The following is a 20730-nucleotide window of genomic DNA, read 5'->3' as shown; positions in this document are numbered from 1 at the left end:
TAGGAATTGGCAACATAATATATTCTATGTTGGCAATCTTGATTAAATGTCAAGTCTGTCAATGAAATGTCAAAACAATGCTTTATCGTCTTTTAGATTTAAATACCTACCTAAATAAGATACAATATAATGTTTATTTGTAACTCTATTTAATTGTAACTCTGACCTTATTATCTCATTAAAGGATTGTATAAAATAACTTATTCCTCATTTAACCAGTGATTAGTATATCGTGTATTTTAGCCATACTGTTAGCGCTACAATGAAGGAGCGTTTTAATTATTTTATGTTATTGTTTTTTGTATTTTTTACTGGATGTAATTGTAAATATGGCTTTATTACGTGGGTAAATAACAAAGCGGAGGTATCTTTGACCGATTACTATGCTGATATCCCGGATTTGCACGTAGCTAAGGCTACTTATCGCAATGAAATAAACAATACTGGGTATGTATAATTTCCCGCTATTTTTCTTTGTTCAAAAATAATTGGCATAATAGTAATAATAATGCTTTTGCCGGGGGTTAGTTGTCATCTCCTCTCCTTAAGAGGGGATATGAGAATTTTTGTAAAGTTTAAATAATAAATTTACCTCCCTTTATTGCATGCGACCGTTATATTAGTCATATGATGAGTAAGTCTTTATGGGTATTCCGAATATATATTTATACATTATTCTTCAAAATATTTACAATTTCCTATGAAATTTCTCTTTGTTTTATGATATTTTTTTAACAATCTGAATCAATAAGTTTTATAAATTACAACATTAAGGTTTTTAACAAAATAAAGAAGAGCTCTTCCTTTAGTTTATTAGTACCTGTACATTTTTACTACTAAATTACTGCTAAATTATACATATTAAAAAGAAAAGAGACTATATTTAATAGTAAATGCATAATAGACAGTAATTTTGTGCTAATATCAATGAAACTTGGTTACCTTTTCATTGAGTTCTGTTAAAACATATTATATGTTTATTATATATTATATTGGTACACAAATGTTTATATTACATTTATGTAACTTGATATTGTTCTGTACACAGTTGGGCATACTTGGAGTTGCACACATCGGCAGACTCCAGTGATGAGAAACAGGCATACGCTGCCGGGTACCTCGAGGGCTTCCTCACCAGGGACCTTATATGGATGCACTGGCAGAACATGCTTAAGGGGTACTTGTACTATTCTTTTTTACTTGCAGTGGCATATTTACATATGTGAGGAGATTTGAATAAAATTTTGAAGGACAGAGTGTGCCCATTTTTTAATTAATAGTGGTATATATAAAATTAAAATTGCATTTTGCATTGTGTATCTACTGTGAGAGGTTAATAAAATTAATAAATATACTATTGCTCTTAGAATGTTTTATACATTTTTGTAAACGCTATCTTAACATAAAGATGGTCCCAATATTTTATCAATTATTTTTGTAATTTATAGAAAGTGGGGAAATTTTCTAATTACAAAAAATTATAATAATGGAAATACCGTTCCTGAGAACTATGATAGTATACTTCTGTAACCAATAATTACATTCTTATATCATACCCATCAAACTGAAACACAGCTGTATGGTAGCAGAAACTTGAGTTGGGTGTTATACTGAACTAGGTGTTATTTTGCAGAAAGCTATATCACTAGTTAATCAATTAATTAATTATTTCTACTAATCTAATATAGAGATTATATTACTTATTATCTTTATCCATTATTCCATACATACACATTTTGCAACATATATTTCACCAAGTTATCAATGCATCTTCAGGCAAATTCATAGATTGTACCTCAGAGCCTAGTTTTGGCAATTCAGTTCCCAGGATATAGATGACTCATTGTTGACTGTGTTACCATATTTATAGTGGAGGTGCTACATGGTTCCGGATTAGAATGGGCCATTCCTGTCTTTCCCATGGATGTCTTAAGAGGTGCTAAGAAAGCCTATATAGTAGTGGACCGTTAAGGGCTGATATAATAATAATAACAGTAGTGGAGGTAGTAAGGGGGTATTGTTTCTGGATCTTGCGATAATTAGGCATGACTGTGTTTGCGTGTCTGTGTTTCGGTTTGAAGGGTGGGATATGGCGTGAATTTACAGGGTACAGAGGAATAACATCTGAGTTCTCAGGAATGGCAACGCATGCGGGGTATCATGGGCGAAACAGTATACTCTATTATGTCCATGGTACTGCTCATGTCTATAGGCGATGGTTACCACTTTCCATCAGGTGGGCCGTCAGCTTGTTTGCCATTCTAAGTTGTATAAAAAAAAGACTCATTGTCGCCGTTACTATTACTGTGTATATATCTGATTAGTAGAAGGGGAGAGATACACATGCGAACAACTGTTGCACAAAGTACATTGAATAAATTTTTATTTACAGTTATTGTTACAATAAAACTGATGTATGTGGGCTGATAGAAGACTTTGTGGACAAAAATGAGGCCTACATCTCCTCTATGGTGCAGAAAAATCCCAATGATCCATACTGGTATCAGGTAAATATTACTATATTTACTAACTGATCGCAGCGGCTTCGCTCATGGGAACTTCATGTTAATATCCTGTTAAAGTCTTAATGTTAGTTGTTATCAAGTCTGATGCACAGTAAAATAAATGAACATATTTTCATAAAATTGTATGGTTAGTGCGGTGGAGTCCACATCTTCTTTTCTTTTAACAGTTTCCTCTTGTCTGTGCAACTAATTTATGCATTCTCTTCCAGCCAGTCCTGTCCCAGGCTATAACTTTGACTTCTCTATATGACATGACACCTAGTGTTTCCTTTATCTGTCCCATGCAATTATTCCTCGGTCTTTCCTTTCCTCTTTTGCCCTGTATTATTCCTTCTAGTATGTTCTTAAAAAATCGTCATGTCCTATAAGTGCACTGTTGATCGTGAAATAATTATAACAAAATCGTTTTAGAATTCACAGCAAGATCGCGTAACGGAATTCCAAAAAAAAAAAAACAAATACAGACGAATAGATAACCTTCTCGTTTTGGAAATAGTTGAAAAAGATTTAATATTTTATTTACAGATGAAACTGTACTATATTCAGTTGGAGGGACTGGCTGTAGGGTACAATGAGGCCACCACTAACGCGTACGAGCTGCTCACGATTAGGGATATTATGTAAGTTTTTTTTTTTTTTATTTGATGTGTGACCACAATTTCCTGAACACATACAGCGACTGTAATCCATGAATTTAATCAATCGAAGGGAAATGCTATCTCTATACTGCATCCAGTTCCCTAGTGCCAGAGATAGCCTACCTGACAACTATAGACAAGTTTTGATGGTACCGCCTTACTAACATTGAAAATAATTCAATTGTCTTAAAAAAAACTGACTTTAAAAGTAGCAAAAATCAATTAATTTGATTTAATAACTAAACAACTTAACTGTTAAGAATTGTAACTTAAATAAATTTCGCCTGGCAACATTATCGCACAAAAAAAAAGTCTTGTCGGTTGCTATCGAATGTGTCGGTAGAACGTACGTTCGTTGTCGTCGTTCTCGTTTTAAAACATCGCACGCGTGTATATATCGCCGCGAATATCGTTTTTCTTTTCGTATCGCTTTTTTTAATCATATCACACATAACCAAGAGGCTGATTGAGAGGAGGGCATTGCACTGCTGGTCGGTTCAAGGCAGTGGATAGGTAACCCGGATCTGAGGGTAAGTTCGAACGAGCCAGAAGTACTGGGAAGCCTAAGGCCAGAACCGAATCCTGCTAACTACAAAGCTTCAGGTCAGTGGTCTCCACTTTCATTATCCGCTTGTGTTTCTTATGTTAACTACCATCATTGTATTAAATTTCATACAGTCCACTAATAACCGTTGCCGGACGATTAATTTCATTTTTGTAAGATCTTATTTTGACGAACGGTTAACATTGACTGATTTTGGTTTACAACTGACGTAGTTATGAGGTAACAAACATAATAAAACATACAACTGAATCGAGAACCTCCTTCTTTTAGAAGTCGGTTGAAAAAATAATTTCTCCACCACCCTTTAATGACATTGGATAGTCCAAATGAGACATAGGTCCAAAAGAGGCATTATAAAAGGATCAAAGATCACTATTGGAGTAAACTGTGCATTTCTGTTATACACCAGTTTCTTTTATCGATGGCTTGTTCTTATATGGTTTCAGCTGGATCAATATGCTGGGTGACTTGGACGAGCTGGCATTCGCCCTGTCGATGTCGAAGGTGTCTCCGGATGGGATGCTGTTCCCTGAGCACTGCACCGGCCTCGTCAAGCTGTTGCCCGATCTCAGCAATTTGTACACTTCACACGTCACGTGGAACAGGTCAGATTTATTCAACGACCATAGCATAGAATTTAGTTTCTTTAAGGAATTAATAGGGGGAAATGGATTGTTAGTAATGGGCCCTAAAAGTCCCATTGCTAGTGATATATCCTATCAGATTAATCACTACGTGGTTTCTCTTGGATACCATCGTGGTTAAATCTTGCGGAATTTGTCACGATGGGTCAACTCACCTGCTTTCATCCTTACCTATTTTTCACTGGTGCCTCGCCATTGTATACCGATAGCGCAGGCGGGAATACAATTCCATTTTCACCTGTAAAAACTAATAGAATTAATTTAAACGGTTACCATATTTAAATTTTAACTATGAATATACAGGGTTTACCTGTATTCCAGTTAACGCTTTTTTCTACTTTGCAATTTTTTTTTATACAACTTAGAATGGCAAACAAGCTAATGGCCCACCTGATGGAAAGTGGTAACCGTCGCCTATAGACATGAGTAGTACCATGGACATAACAGAGTATAATGTTTCGCCCATGATACCTCCATGCGTTGCCATTTCTGAGGTCTCAAGTGTTATTTCTCTGTACCCAGTAAATTCACGCCATATCCCACTTTTCAAACGGAAACGCAGCCATGCAAACACAACTGCTTTACAGTAGAAACACGAATGGGACAGAGGTACCCAAGCAATCGACTTTTGTACAAAGTCTCCCTCTGGTAAAATCTCTCTCTCTCTCTCTGGTAAATTTACTTGTACTGGTAAAGTCACTAATTTTGTTAAAATATTTTAAAATATGTCATTTTTCGATTACTTATCTTTAATTAACTTAATTCTATGGCTTTTGAACCCACATCCTATATGTTAAATTAGGATATAACTTTTCCATGTACTAAATGACATTCAAATCCGTTCAGCAGTTTTTATGCGAAAGAACAACAAACATCTATCTATCCGTCAATCGTTTTTTTGATGGGTGAAAATGATATGGTAACCCCGCCTGCGCTAACGGTATATGCTGGCGGAGCACCAGTGAAGGGTGATAGATGAGAATGAAAACAGGCCAGTTAGCCCATCATGATGAATTCATCAGGAATTAACCATGACAGTTTCCAGGGGGAACCGCGAGGAGGTCGACCTGGTTGGGTATATTGGTATGGGATTCTCAGTCTCCATTACTAACAATCCCTTTCCCCCCATCCATATATCGTTAGAAACTTTCGCATTTCTTATATTAATAGGATTATTAGAAAAGAAAAAAAAAACTTTATTTATATAGACTTGTTTATAATCTTTTTTCAATTGTCATTTTTTACAACTCTTCTGCTGGGTTCGGAATATTCTCGTTTGAGAAGAACCCGCAACTCAACAAATTTTGTTATTTTTAAAGTTTTTTTTTTTATTTATGCTCTATGGTATTCTACCGAAAACGAAGAATGTTATGTCTACAAATGTGTGCAGCTACCAGTCTATGCTGCGGTTCCAGAAGATGTACGTGCTCCGGTACCACGTGTCGCCGCGCAGCCAGCGCCGGATCCCTGGATACAAGATGTCGCTATCGTCGTACCCAGCCTTCGTGCAGGTATCATATTGGCTAGCCACTTTGCATACGATCGTTTGAAGGTTAACTTTTATCACGACTCATAGATATTTACTACTCCGGAGACATCACTCGGATATTGTTAGTTAGTTAGGTTTTTTTTACAACACAGGGGGCAAACGAGCATGCGGCTCACCTGATGGTAAAGTGACTATCGCCGCCCAGGGTCACTCGCAACACTAAAGGCATTGCAGGTGTGCTGCCGGCCTTTTAAAAAGGAATATGCTCTTTTCTTGAAGGTTATGTTGTCGTATCGGTTCGGAAATACTGCTGCTGGAAGTTGATTCCAAAGAGTGGTTGTGCGTGGGAGGAAGTGCCTTAAAAAATGCACGGTGGAGGACCGCCACTCGTCCAGATGGTTGGGATGAAATTTTAGTTTATGGCGGGTATTTTTTTTTATGGATGATAATGGAATCGAAATTTCACCTGCGTTATTGGTTTACTGCAAGGTACTAATGTGAGTTGATAGGCTTCCACGGGAGACCGTGGGTGTCATAAGAGGCGACTAAGGGAACTTAATTGTAGACCCAACTGCGCTTGCCAATCTGCCTGCCAAATGTAGCAACTACTGACAAAACTCCCCTTATGAGGAAAGTTTATGTTTAGCAGTGGACAGTTAACCGATGAAACGATACCCTGTATACTTTTTTTATAGGTGAAAATAGAATGGTAACCCTATCTGCGTTATTAGTATACACTGTTGGGGCAGCAGTGAATATTTTATTTACTTATACCACTTAGAATGGCAGACAAGCTGACGGTGCACCTGATGAACTGAAGTGGTAACCGTCGCCTATAGACATGAGCAGTATCATGGACATAACAGAGCATACTGTTTCGCCCATGATACCCCATGCGTTGCCATTCCTGAGGACTCAGATGTTATTCCTCTGTACCCTGTAAATTCACGCCATATCCCACCCTTCAAACCGAAACACAGCCATGCAAACACAGCTGCTTCACGGTAGAAACACGAATGGGACAGAGGTACCCAAGCAATCGACTTTTGTACAAAGTCTCCGTCTGGTGATAGGTGAGAATGATAAGGCAGGTCAGTTAGTCCATCGTGACGAATTCCATAAGGATTAATCACGATGGTTACCAGGAGGAACTGTGTGGAGGTCGACCTGATAGGGTATATTGTTAGTAAAGAACTTCTTTACTAACACGTGCATTAGACATAATACTATACTACATTAGAGCCCATTATTAGCAATCCATTTCCCCATATCCTGTAATTTCTGTACCGTACCCTACTGCTAACCTAATGGCGCACTTTGTTGACAGTCCACAGACGATTTCTACATAATATCATCGGGCCTGGTGGCCGCCGAGACGACCATCGGCAACAGCAATCGGACACTGTTTAAACTCGTCCAGCCAGTCGGCCAGGTGCGTCCAGACGCTGATGCAATGTTTATATAAAGAAATTGCCACACTTCGATGTTGACGTTTGAGTGCCGACGAGCGGCATCGCGCTCGTGCGCATTGCAACTAAAAGCGCCACGAGCGTCATAGCGCTCGTGAAATCAGTCGCTGTTTAGCTTGCTGTAAAAAAAAATATAATAAAATTGGATAATTTTTGGAGGAGATACAGTTTTTTTTAGAGACAAGGGTAAATGACATCAACACGATAGAGATTTCTTTGGCGTTTTTAAGTAGATATAAGTAAAAATAAATGGCACTAAAAGGGTTAATGCATAGTAATTCAAGAATTTGTTCTACAAACAAAAACACTGTGTGTTGTGGCAGTAAAACTAGTTATGCTGGTTTTAAAATTAAACTAGTGAATTGATTTCGATAAAATGTCTATTTTACTGATATGGAAGTAAAAAAAATTATAAATAAAAATTTTTATAAATAAAAATTTGTTAGTAACATAATCTTAGCCTGATAATAATGCCACTTCTACTCATGATCAGATCCTGGAGTACGCGAGAGCGATGGTGGCGAACCGCTTGGCGCGTAATGGCAAAGAGTGGGTCGAGATATTTCGGAGACACAACAGCGGCACCTACAACAACCAGTGGTCAGTACTTATAGCAATTGGAACACAACCAAAGTGCCTGTGCGGGACGTGTCTTGCTGGGCTTGTTGTCCCCTGCCTGGATGGTACATGAGTACTTGCTGAAGTGAAACTTCCTTTACAGTGGTTAATTTATTTTAATTGTTGTTTTTACATTAATTATACATCAATTAATTATATTGACGATTTCCTTGAAGATAAATGTAATAAATTTCCATAATATTTTATTTTTTTAATATAAATGTGACATTGTTGATTTTTTTTTTAATATAATTTGTTTTTTCTTATATAATTGCAAACTTGTATACCTCGATATATGGAGTTGATCATAGAGGATTTATCTTGTTTTACCATCTATTGTTACCTATGTATTACAATTTAAATAAATAAATAAAAGGAAATATAACAGGTTGAACGGCAGCGGTATGTTGATGTTACCGATTGCATTATTAGAGGAGAAAGAAACGGAGTTGCCATATGTTAGACGTATAAAAAAATAATTACAGTGTTGCCAACAGTGTCAGTAACACATAAGGCCTGCTCAACAGCGTATTTAAAAAATAATCCAGTGGGAGGAGGTTATAGTTCCTTAAAAAAAGCATATATGTAATTTTAAACATACCCAAGTCGTTTGCTTGGGTACCTCTGTTCCATTCGTGTTTCAATTGTAAAGCAGTTGTGTTTGCATGGCTGTGTTTCAGTTTGAAGGGTGGGATATGGCGTGAATTTACTGGGTACAGAGGAATAACACCTGAGTCCTCAGGAATGGCAACGCATGGGGGGTATCATGGGCGAAACAGTATACTCTGTTATGTCCATGGTACTGCTCATGCCTATAGGCGACGGTTACCACTTTCCATCAGGTGGGCTGTCAGCTTGTTTGCCATTCTAAGTTGTATAAAAAAATTCTTTGCAAAGTTATGCTCGCATTCTGGGGTGGGATAACCTTAATGGCCACTTTTTAAAATGTAAAAACGTCCACTCGTGCGACGCCGGGACGGGGCGCTAATAATAAATAAATCCCCATTAGTGACAATCTCTTCCCCCCCTTGCCTGTGTGGTTTATAGGTACATAGTGGACTACAACAAGTTCAAGGCGAGCACGGCAAACACGAAGGGCTCCGTGCAGCCCGGCCTGCTGTGGATAATCGAGCAGCTGCCCGGGTATACGGAGGCGGCCGACCTGTGAGTTATCCCCTTCGCCCTTTACTTCTACTTCGTACATGTGAATTTCAGAAGACAGAGGGAGACTTTGTACAAAAGTCGTTTGCTTGGGTACCTCTGTCCTATTCGTGTTTCAACCGTAAAGCAGTTGTGTTTGCATGGCTGTGTGCCTTTTGTACCATATTTTAATAACAATAATAATAAGCCTTTATTGCTGAAAGTATTACATTTTACAAACATTTAACACTACAATTCTAATCGACTTTTCCAGCTTGTCCTTTGACGTAGGCCTCCTCAAGATCCTTCCACTTTTCTCTATCTTTCGTTAATCTATACCACAACTTTTATACCTTAAATTTTCGTATATTTTTAATTTGCAAAAGATGCTTTTTTAATTATACAGCACTATCATACATACTTGTACAACAATTAGTCCATTACCCTAAGTTTGTCTTGAAAAGATTGCTCTCAGCAATAAGACCGTCTCACTGTACTTATACAATTGTATCGTTGTGTTTGTAAACTGCCTTGCTTATTTCCTATATTGTATAATGCAAATAAAGTATACTCATTCATGCATTCATTCATAAAACTATCACCACACAGAAAAACAGCCCAGCCATCCTAAACATGAACTACATCACTAAATACTAGTAAGTAGTACAAGTTCATGCCAAACGGCTCACGCACCCCCTGAATGATGACAGCTTCATGTCGAATATATCAATGAATTTGTGGCTGAGCATAAGATCATTATATTGTCGGCACATTCTTACCAGAGGGAGACTTTGTACAAAAGTCGTTTGCTTGGGTACCTCTGTCCCATTCGTGTTTCAACCGTGAAGCAGTTGTGTTTGCATGGCTGTGTTTCGGTTTGAAGGGTGCGATATGGCAGTGAATTTACTGGGTACAGAGGAATAACACCTGAGTCCTCAGGAATGGCAACGCATAGGGGTATCATGGGCGAAACAGTATACTCTGTTATGTCCATGGTACTGCTCATGTCTATAAACGACGGTTACCACTTTCAATCAGGTGGACCGTCAGCTTGTTTGATATTCTAAGTTGTATAAAAAAAAAGTAAAAGTACATCTCGTTGGAGGTGTGCATATATAGCAACAGCTGAGGCGGCAACCAGCAAAATGAATTGTTTTTTTTTTTCTTTTTTATTATTGTTTTTTTTTGAACTATTATTATTGTTGTTTGTAATAAAGACTTTATCTATCTATTTAGGTAAAAAGAACTGGCTCAGCTTACGCTACGAATTTCCCAGTGAAATGTGTACAGCTGTACGGAACTAGTATTCAGCCAGACTCTTTCTTAATAATTTATTTAAGATTCTGTTGGTTTTTTTTTTATACAACTTAGAATGGCAAATAAGCTGACGGCCCACCTGATGGAAAGTGGTAACCGTCGCCTATAGACATGAGCAGTACCATGGACATAACAGAGTATATTGTTTCGCCCATGATACCCCCCATGCGTTGCCATTCCTGAGGACTCAGGTGTTATTCCTCTGTACCCAGTAAGTCTTAAGAGCCGGCAAAGTTATATTTTTTTTTTTAAATCTTCCATATGCAGACATCGTGTAAATATAATTAGTAGCAGTTAATGAAGTAAAGCGTGTCTACCTGCAGGACTGAGCAGCTGGTGAGCACGACGTACTTCCCGTCGTACAATATCCCGTACTTCCCGGCCGTATTCAACATGAGCGGCGGCAACGAGCGCGTGCGGACGCACGGCGACTGGTTCGGCTACCACACCAACCCCAGGGCCAAGATCATCAAGCAGAAGCAGGTGACAAGATTTCATTTGTACACTATACCAACCTACCACTATGAACGTGTTTTTTTTTTTGATGGGTGAAAATGGTATGTCTATCTATGGTAACCCCGCGCAGGCGGGGTTACCATAGACAAGTAAAACAAGTAGATAAATTTAGAAATTTTAAGTATGCATTTTGAATCCCCTAACAAAAAAAAGAAAAATATTTTTTTTGATTATTTTCATTGCAGTATATTTATTTATTTATTTATAGGATTACCAACATAAGATACAGCTAAACATTTCAATACAATACACTGGTAGATTAGATCTAACTGTTCTTACATTTATAGGCGACCACAGCGTGCCTTGTGTTTGATAAACATTAAAATAGAATTAAATTATTAAATGTCATTAAATAAGTAAAAATATTAACAATATGAATAATAACATAATATAAATTGTATATAAATTATTATAAATTATAAATAAATATAATGCAATGGCGAGGTACATCATCATTTTAATTTACCCATGAATACAGAGCGAAAAGAGCGTGTATGAAAAGATTGATGAATGTGGAAGAAGCGAAAGAGGTTTGTTTGAATCGAAGCATTTGGCGTTCCATTGTTTCTGCCTACCCTAATGGGAGACACGCGTGACAGATATGTATGTATGTATGTATACAGAGTGACTATCGTTGTGAATATCAATATCAATTGAATGTAAAGTAAATGATCTTAAATACTATGCTAGATCCTACTGCGATAGGAGACAGGTGTGACATATATGTATGTGACTTTGTCCGTGTTAATTAGAATGATATGTACCCTGTATTGACGCAGGCTATATGTTTGTATTCCAAATACCTCTGTCCCATTCGTGTTTCTACTGTGAAGCAGTTGTGTTTGCACGGCTATGTTTCGGTTTGAAGGGTGGGATATAGCGTGAATTTACTGGGTACAGAGGAATAACACCTGAGTCCTCAGGAATGGCAATGCATGGGGGGGGGGGGGGGGTATCATGGGCGAAACAGTATACTCTGTTATGTCCATGGTACTGCTCATGTCTATAGGCGACGGTTACCACTTTCCATCAGGTGGGCCGTCAGCTTGTTTGACATTCTATGTTATATAAAAAAAAATTACAAACAAATCTATTTAGTCGAAGCATATTTAAACTACAAACATTTGAATATGGAAACATCTTTACAAACTTGCACAGTTTTTTTTTTCTTATCAAGTAGCAGAGTAAAAGAGCAGCTCTTATACAGTTTAAATGTTTTTTTATACTTTTTTACTGAAATATAAATATATTTAAAGTAAAACTTTACATATATTTACTTGAATGTATTCATGTTTTAAAACAGTAATTGATACTTATTTTGAAGTAATGAGATCGATATTCGACATCTTTAAGACCAAAATTCAAAAAGTTTATTTTTATATTTTTTTTTTTATCATTTACTAGGCGTCGATCCGCGACCTGCGCGGCATGTACGCGACGATGCGCTACAACGACTACAAGCACGACCCGCTGTCGCGGTGCGCCGCCTGCCGCCCGCCGTACAGCGCCTGCAACGCCATCGCCGCCAGGAACGATCTCAATCCCGCCAACGGTGATTTTTTTTTAATGGATGAAAATGAAATGGTAACCCCGTTCGCGCTATGATGTTTTCCAGGGGGAACCGCGTGGAGGTCGACCTAAAAAGGTATATTGCTAGCAATGAGGCTATTTTTGTTTAATGGATGAAAACGGAATGGTATCCCTGTTTGCGCTATCGGTATACACCGACGAGGCACCAGTGGAAGATGATAGGTGAGAATGAATGCAGGTCATTTGACCCACCATGATGAATTCGACAAGAATTAACCATGATGGTTTCCAGGCGGAACCGCGTGGAGGTCGACCTGAGAGGGTTATATTGCTAACAATGGGGCTATTAGACTTCATTACTAAAAATCCCTTTCCCCCATCAACAATGATTTTCACCTATCTCATGTTATTACTAGTTTTTTTTTATATATACAACTTAGAATGGCAAACAAGCTGACGGCCCACCTGATGGAAAGTGGTAACTGTCGCCTATAGACATGAGCAGTATCATGGACATAACAGAGTGTACTGTTACGCCCATGATACCCCCCATGCGTTGTCATTCCTGAGGACTCAGGTGTTATTCCTCTGTACCCAGTAAATTCACGCCATATCCCACCCTTTAAACCGAAACTCAGCCATGCAAACAACTGCTTTACGGTTGAAACACGAATGGGACAGAGATACCCAAGCAATCGACTTTTGTACAATCTCCCTCTGGTAGTTAGCGCCACACTCAGAGGTCAGACAACCAGAGATTTTGTACAAAAGTCGTTTGCTTGGGCACCTCTGTCCCATTCGTGTTTCTACTATGAAGCAGTTATGTTTGCATGATTGTGTTTCGTTTGAATGGTGGGATATGGCAGTGAAATTACAGGGTACAGAGGAATAACACCTTAGTCCTCAGGAATAGCAATACATGAAGGATATCATGGGTGATACAGTATTTATTAGGTTATTATGTTATTATTATTATTCCTACATTATTCTTATGATTTTCTTCAATAATACATGAGGCTATAACAGTATAACCGTTGTCCCCCGGCGGCAGGCACGTACCCGTTCAGCACGCTGGGCCACCGCAGCCACGGCGCCACCGACGCCAAGGTGACGAGCGCGCAGCTGCGGACCGCGCACCAGTTCGTCGCCGTCGCCAGCCCCACGCACGACATCTCCAGGGGCGTGCCGCCCTTCGCGTCAGTATACTACTCACTGTACTCATTTAAAATTAGCTATTTTTTATTGATTCCCCCTGCGTCATCGTCGTTACTATTTGGACTTGAGATCGACTGATAAAATTTCTTTAAAGCACTTTGTACATATTAAATACATGACGACCTATCTATACTTTTATGTCATGATAGAATTTAAAAATTTGAAAAGATTAAAAAAAAAAAACAGTATGTCGTTCCTATCGTCAGTGATCAGGAGTGCCAATCTGGAGCACACATGAAGAAAAAAAAAGAAATAATCTATGTCACTTTTTATGTTTTTTTTTTCTTTATTTTTGGAATGTTTATGCCGTTATTTGTGTGCTGATGTAGTGTAAATAAATTATCTATTTCTTATGGAGACGTACTGTGTACGTGTAATTCAAGTATTTTATATTTATTGCATCCAGATGGAGCGAGTTCGACATGGGCCCGCACATAACGCACATAGGCCACCCCGACCTGTGGATGTTCCCGCCTGAGCTCCACCGCTGGGAGTGGGCGTAGCTGGATCTGAGCTTTATCTCGACCTACTTAGCTGAGTGACATGTACCCAGTGAAGGATAATTATGTTATATGTGTTATACATATCAAGTATTTCATGGTGATATTTTTTGTATATTTCTGTGGTTCAATTCCCATAAAATAAATAGTAATAGAAATCTAAAGTCATCATCATCGTCCTGTCCTTATTTCCATTATTTGGGGTTGGTGTAATATTATTTTATTTATTACTGTTTGGCTTGGTTAGGCTTTTGGTTTTATGACCGGTCACCTGTCTGATATAAAACCTTCCTCGGGAATGCATCTGTTGATACTATCTGCCATCTATGGTATGGAGGAAAGCTTTAAAGAGAAATGAGCGGAACGTTGGGAAAGAATAAAGAAAGTGGAAAAATGAAGGATTTATAGGGAAAAAGGAAAGGATACTGTTGCTGCGAAGGAGATATTGGTAAAAAACTGTAATAGCTCGGGAGGCCAGGCATTATAAGGGGTAAAGCAGGTCCTCTAGGAGTCTACGACCCCTGCTTTACTCCTAATAGAAGTCCAAAACTTTTATATTATTAATATCGTTTCATTCGAGTAGTATGCAATATTGACTGTTATCATTACATATTGGTTGACTCATTAATCAAGAAACAAAAACATATTCTATTTATATTTTCCAGTATTGTGGTAAGTTTTAAAAGATATACTGAAGCGTGAATAATCAGTGCAACTATTGACGTAACAGGCATAACACGAGTTTCAAGGCCGTCACCGTCTATTCTATACGACTGTGGTACCAAATTTATTGTAGTATAAAAAAAAATATGCTTATATTACTATTTTTTGACAACTTCTGCAGTGGTGAACACATTACTTTGCGCAATTGAGATCCCGGGTTCAATTCAGGGCTTGTTCTGAATTAGTTTAGGACTAGGTGTTCTGGGTTGCTTCCACCATAACACGGGGGTACCCTGATTTCCTGGCTTGAGAACCAGGCGAGTGGAATTTTAATAAAAATTATGTCTATATCTGTATGAAACTGTGATAGATAGAACAAAACATTCCATTTTTTGTATTGTCCATAAAAGTATCATAGCTGATTTAAAATTTCCCAATCAAATTTGAAAGTGAAATTGAAATGCCATCTCAAATAATTTATTTGATGTGCTCCATCTCCTAATGTCCATGATTTATATACACCAGATCCGGTTATAACTAAAAATAGCTGATTGCAGATAGAAAAAAAAGAGAAATTTGTTTTTGAAGTCGATTTACAAGTAGATAATCTCAATAAAGTTTAGAAGACTGTGGTATAAAATATATAATAAATTTACACCTAGTCTTTTATATATATTTCAAGTAATATTTAAAAATTATAGATTGCTATCATTTTTAAATATTACTAGACTACTACTGAATATTACTGAAGGTAGACAAAAATACGGTTATAATTTGAGTAATATATTCAAATCGGTAAGGTAGCCAATCTAAGAGATTTATACTAGATTTACATTTTATATTTGATAAATAAACCGTGTTTTACAATTACATGTGTTTGATTGCATTCTTATGCCGTGTAATATTTCGTAAACGTATTATATACAAATGCTTAGTGAATTGTAAGAATAATGGGATTGGTTTACATTTATTTTTGTCGAAATTGCTTGAGTAGAATATATATAGCAACAAAAATACATGTAAAAATCTTGATTATTCTTGAAGTTAAAATATAATGCGTACAATTCACATCATAGATTATAATGTTAAATGGCTAAATTCAAAATAATATTTTCATAGACAAGGAACTTTCTGCCAAGAATAAAATTCTTGAAATAGCTTAAACATATTCCTGTAAAGACATCAAAACAGTCAAGATGTTTTGTTTCTGACGGGCAAAAATATGCCGATAATGCATGATGATAAATTTTAAACTCTAACAATATATAAGTTACAGAAGCATCTAAGAAAATGGGAAAATTTCAATTTTTGACAAAAATAATAAAGGTTTGTAAGTATATATTTAAAAGGTCTGGTATACATTTATCAAGTTGCTGCAAGCCTATATAATCTATTGCCTTCACAATGTCTGACAACAAATATGGACACCTTAATAATTCTTGTCCAGTAGTAAGGAAATATTAAAATTTACATGTGGAAAGATTTTTGGAGCTCAATATTTTGTTGCATTATATTTACTCTCTCATTACATACAACTTAATGATACAATTTGAATATTTTTATATATTATTAATATAGCTTAAACTCTATACTTTAAGATATCTCATTCATACACCAACACATTGAGGACTCCTCTACCATCCTCATTATTTTGAGAGCATTACAATCGGTAAATGCTATAATTTACTGTTTTATATAAAGTAACAATTATAACATTGTATTTATAATTTTTAACCACAAACAATGCGTCACCTGAGAACATTTACTCTAAAGAGTTGAGCATGAGAAGTTGCTTCAATACTTTAGTTTGTGAGGTTTCCCTGATCTCACCAGCGAGGAACATCTCGTCCACTACTGTGTACACCTGCAATATAAAAATTACAAATAAGTAACTATAAAATACACAAATTCGACTAAGTCAGTGATTGTAAGCCCCATCAGTTCTAAATTGATAGATTACATTAATAACATACATGTATAAAGTAATAATCACCACATTATTATTTTTACTAATATTCTAAATGTGGAAGTTTATAAACTGCTGAATGGGTTTGAATTAAATTTGATACATAAGTAGATTAATCCTAACTTAACACATAATAACACTATATATTGTTTCACACTCATACGAATATTTGCTAATTAACCAAATAATTTTAGCTGGGTGGGCCGTACCAACCATAGAATTATCTGGTGCTCACTACAGGTTTCACAAAAACATCTCATGTATGTATAAATTTTTTTTAAGAGGCCTAAATAAATATAATCTTAAATATGCCAATGGCAGTTGGATTGACTGTACCATAAAGAGGTGGTAAATTTTTCAATTTGAAAGTAAAGGTTCATGCTTTCCCTCAGTCAACAATTATACCTTTCGAAATTGTATAAAAAAAATGGCTATCGTGAAAGTGTCAGAGAATTTTATAAACATTTTATGCAAAATATTTTTTTAATACTCTCACTGTATACCTATAATATGCGTCCAATTATCAATAAGAGCAGTTTCAACAAATGTATACATGAATATGTTGAATTATACCAATATACTTATTAGAAAAATATTCACCTTATAGAAGTTGAAGACTAGGTCCAACTCACATACATTATGGAAGTATTCATTTAAAACTTCTACAAAGTTATGGATCGCCTCCAAATAGCATAAGTTATTGTCGTTCACGTCCACGCATATACAAAAGTACAGTCCCGCGTATCTTCTGTATACAATTTTGAAATTTCGAAACTGAAATAAATCGCAGTTAATTAAAAATCAGTGGGTAACCCGAAATTTATGCATAATCACTGGTGTTATTGAAAACTCACTTCCACAAAATTAGTATGCTTTGCGTCTCGAACCGTGACCACTGCGTGTACTTCCTCTATGAGCTTCTGTTTCTCGTCATCATCGAAGTTCATATACCATTTTGCCAATCGAGTTTTGCCCGCACGGTTTTGAATCAAAATGAACCGAATCTGAAATTAATAATTAACTATATCATGCTGTGTACTTAATTAATTATTAGTGTTAATGAAAACTGTTGTATATTTATACCATTATTTCGAAATAATTAAGAGTTTATTTTAATAAGACTGGTAGACGCCTACTTTAACTTTTTTATTTTGACAATTGACAGATACGCTGCCTACGTCAAAAAAATCAATGACAGTTCAACACTGCATTGCTGTTTTTCATTGAATACTTATCAATATTTTGCATCGGAATTCATAATTTTCAACTATTATTTATTTTTGGCATTTAACCGAATTATCTTTTTCATTGACTTAAATTTTATGATTATGGAAAGACATATTTAAGCCTTTTTAAAAAATTGCTTAATTCTGTTCTTTGTATTGTTTGCCATAATATATAACAAAAGGTGTCTATGGAGAAAAAAAAAATATTACTTCCAATGTTGCTATTTTAAAATAATAAATGTATTGGTAGAATGTAATGTAACATTTTGTAAATGAATCGAAGTTCAAAAAAATTTAATAATGTTTTAAATATTGTTGTCATTAAATAAAAAGCATTAGTATGTTTTACAATTACAAATATTAATTTAATTTTTCCGTTTACATGAAGGAAAATGCGCAATATTTTATATTAATAAAAATTTGTACATATTTTGTCATATAAAATGGCAACAGAAATATTGAGTTGTTTTTCAATTTTCAGTGGTTTTTTGACGTTGCTTCTACTTGCTCGTTTTCATCAACTTACTGAGTTCTCCATGTAGCACTAAGCTTTCCATAATGTCTTATTATAAGTAGTTTAGTAGGGAAATCCAAATTAAATCGTAAATGACGCCCACGAAGACAACAACAACTGAAGTAGAAATGGTGATACGGAACAGGAAAACTGTTATGAAAGACAGTATTATGACAATGTCGGGAATCGGCGATCCTTCGGTCTTCCACGCATTAGTGGTGATTTTCTTGGAATTCTTCGCGTGGGGCCTGCTCACGATGCCTATTATATCTGTGCTGAATGCGACCTTCCCGGATCATACCTTCCTAATGAACGGATTAATCATGGGAATCAAGGGCATCCTGTCGTTTCTGTCCGCACCTCTAATCGGCGCACTCTCCGACGTGTGGGGCCGCAAATTCTTCCTGCTGGTGACTGTATTCTTCACATGTGCGCCGATACCTCTAATGACAATCAACACATGGTGGTTTTTCGCTATGATCAGCATCAGTGGTGTCTTCGCGGTGACGTTTTCGATTGTGTTCGCGTACGTGGCCGACGTGACGACGGAGGCTGAGAGGTCGCGCGCGTACGGTCTCGTGTCGGCCACGTTTGCAGCCAGTATGGTCATATCGCCGGCCCTCGGCGCGTACCTAATGGATCTCTATGGTGAAGCTCTGGTCGTAGCCGCCGCTACAGCTGTGGCCGTTCTCGACGTATTCTTCATAATGGTAGCCGTCCCAGAGAGTTTACCAGAGAAAGTAAGGCCTAGCGGCTGGGGTCCTGCTATTAGTTGGGAACAAGCAGATCCATTCGCCGCCCTCAGGAAAGTTGGTGCAGAGCGTACAGTGCTAATGTTGTGTGTGGCTGTGTTTTTATCATACTTACCAGAGGCCGGACAGTATTCATGCATATTTGTGTATCTGAAACTTGTGATGGGCTTTGGTGTAGTGCAAGTGGCGATATTCATTGCAATTGTAGGAGTGCTCAGTATCGGTGTGCAAGTGGTACTTGGATTTTTGATGAGATCACTCGGAGCTAAACACACTATAATGGTGGGACTACTGTTTGAGATGTTGCAACTAATGTGGTACGGTTTCGGAAGCCGTACATGGATGATGTGGGCGGCGGGCGTCCTGGCGGCGCTCGGCTCGCTCACATACCCTGCCATCAGTGCTTATGTGTCAGTGAACAGTCGTGCCGACCGTCAGGGAGTGGTACAGGGTATGGTGACAGGAGTCAGAGGACTGTGTAACGGCCTGGGTCCCGCCATGTTCGGGGTCATATTTTACTTATTCCATGTAGATTTGAATGAGGAACATCAGCGACCAGGCCAAGAGAATGAGCGGATTGTGCCGGGACCACCATTCGTACTAGGCGCTTTGCTAGTAATATGCGCTCTGTTAGTGGCGGCGTTCCTGCCCGAGGATGGCACGGTGGGCGGCAACAGGCGGCCGTCACCGGTGGACCTTCGGTTCGAGGTGGAGCACGGCCGGCGCGTGGCGGGCCCGCTTGCGCCTTTGATGGCGCCCGAGTCAGCCGCCCTCTAGCTAGCGGCGAAGGCCGGCCGGGCGGCCAGCGTGTGATTCTCAGTGCTGTGCTGCACCGCAGCATTGCGGTGAACGCATTTACAAGGTACCAAAGCTCTGACTCCAGTGAGTGAAGTGATTCCTACCGTTTATGCTCAGTTACACCGACTACATTCCCGTGTTTTACATGTAAAGTTATGCTTCATCAATATCCATGTTTCTTAAGCTAAGTAAGCTTGATAACTATTTTTATAGTACTTTGGAGTCACCTGTGAGGATGTGTACATATTTTGTCAAAATAAAAATCATTCAGATCTGTGTACAATTCCTCTTTGTTTAATACTGCGAGCTGAACATCACACAATTGTCTAGTTGCTCTACACACATGTTTCGTGCATTCAGTAAATCATTATTACTATGAAATTACCTACTAAGTAATTAATACATAAATACTAAGTAATTACTTAGTGAAATAGTGCAATTTCACATTCTAATCACCTTCTTGAAATCCTTAAATCTTGTCCATAAATTAAATAATTGAATAGTGATAAATATCTAATTATCAATATGAATACATAGATTGCATAAGCTGCTGAATACTATAAACGTTAATATATTAATACAGTTGATATCATTATTACACACTTTGTTTTTGAGTTACCTTTCTTCAGAAACAGATGTGTTCGA

The 20730-nt window shown here is 37.3% G+C and overlaps 3 protein-coding genes across 3 annotated transcripts; 2 read left to right on the top strand and 1 right to left on the bottom strand.

Annotated features, from left to right (window-relative positions):
* Positions 1-72: 72 nt before the first annotated feature.
* Positions 73-14335, top strand: LOC113522205 (putative phospholipase B-like 2). Its single transcript, XM_052900570.1, has 13 exons — positions 73-447; positions 1049-1177; positions 2393-2507; positions 3051-3145; positions 4175-4333; positions 5763-5883; positions 7189-7293; positions 7824-7930; positions 8996-9112; positions 10729-10888; positions 12326-12473; positions 13503-13647; positions 14073-14335. Exons 1-13 carry the CDS (start codon positions 263-265, stop codon positions 14167-14169), a joined length of 1683 nt encoding a protein of 560 aa, XP_052756530.1. The 5' UTR covers positions 73-262; the 3' UTR covers positions 14170-14335.
* A 1261-nt stretch (positions 14336-15596) lies between these two features.
* On the bottom strand, positions 15597-18040 carry LOC113519906 (AP-2 complex subunit sigma). Its single transcript, XM_026905131.3, has 4 exons — positions 17879-18040; positions 17650-17799; positions 17396-17569; positions 15597-16693 (listed from the first exon to the last, which is right to left on the bottom strand). Exons 1-4 carry the CDS (start codon positions 17879-17881, stop codon positions 16592-16594), a joined length of 429 nt encoding a protein of 142 aa, XP_026760932.1. The 5' UTR covers positions 17882-18040; the 3' UTR covers positions 15597-16591.
* A 441-nt stretch (positions 18041-18481) lies between these two features.
* Positions 18482-20368, top strand: LOC113519905 (hippocampus abundant transcript 1 protein). The gene has a single exon (XM_026905129.3). The coding sequence runs from the start codon at positions 18628-18630 to the stop codon at positions 20062-20064; it is 1437 nt and encodes a 478-aa protein (XP_026760930.1). The 5' UTR covers positions 18482-18627; the 3' UTR covers positions 20065-20368.
* The last annotated feature ends 362 nt before the right edge of the window (positions 20369-20730 follow it).

The sequence above is a fragment of the Galleria mellonella genome, unplaced genomic scaffold (genome assembly GCF_026898425.1).
Source record: "Galleria mellonella isolate WM207_F2 unplaced genomic scaffold, CSIRO_AGI_GalMel_v1 utg65, whole genome shotgun sequence".
NCBI classification, from domain to species: domain Eukaryota; kingdom Metazoa; phylum Arthropoda; class Insecta; order Lepidoptera; family Pyralidae; genus Galleria; species Galleria mellonella.
This window is presented reverse-complemented; position numbering and strand designations above follow the sequence as displayed.

Bases quoted from the DNA above. Each gene is read 5' to 3' on its own strand.
- LOC113519905 (XM_026905129.3), top strand. From the start codon at position 18,628: ATGACGCCCACGAAGACAACAACAACTGAAGTAGAAATGGTGATACGG.
- LOC113522205 (XM_052900570.1), top strand. From the start codon at position 263: ATGAAGGAGCGTTTTAATTATTTTATGTTATTGTTTTTTGTATTTTTT. The intron at 448-1,048 runs GTATGTATAATT...TTCTGTACACAG, and splicing joins AATGAAATAAACAATACTGG to TTGGGCATACTTGGAGTTGC. The intron at 10,889-12,325 runs GTGACAAGATTT...ATCATTTACTAG, and splicing joins AGATCATCAAGCAGAAGCAG to GCGTCGATCCGCGACCTGCG.
- LOC113519906 (XM_026905131.3), bottom strand. The intron at 17,570-17,649 runs GTGAGTTTTCAA...GATTTATTTCAG, and splicing joins AGCATACTAATTTTGTGGAA to TTTCGAAATTTCAAAATTGT. The intron at 16,694-17,395 runs GTGAATATTTTT...TTTATATTGCAG, and splicing joins TAGTCTTCAACTTCTATAAG to GTGTACACAGTAGTGGACGA.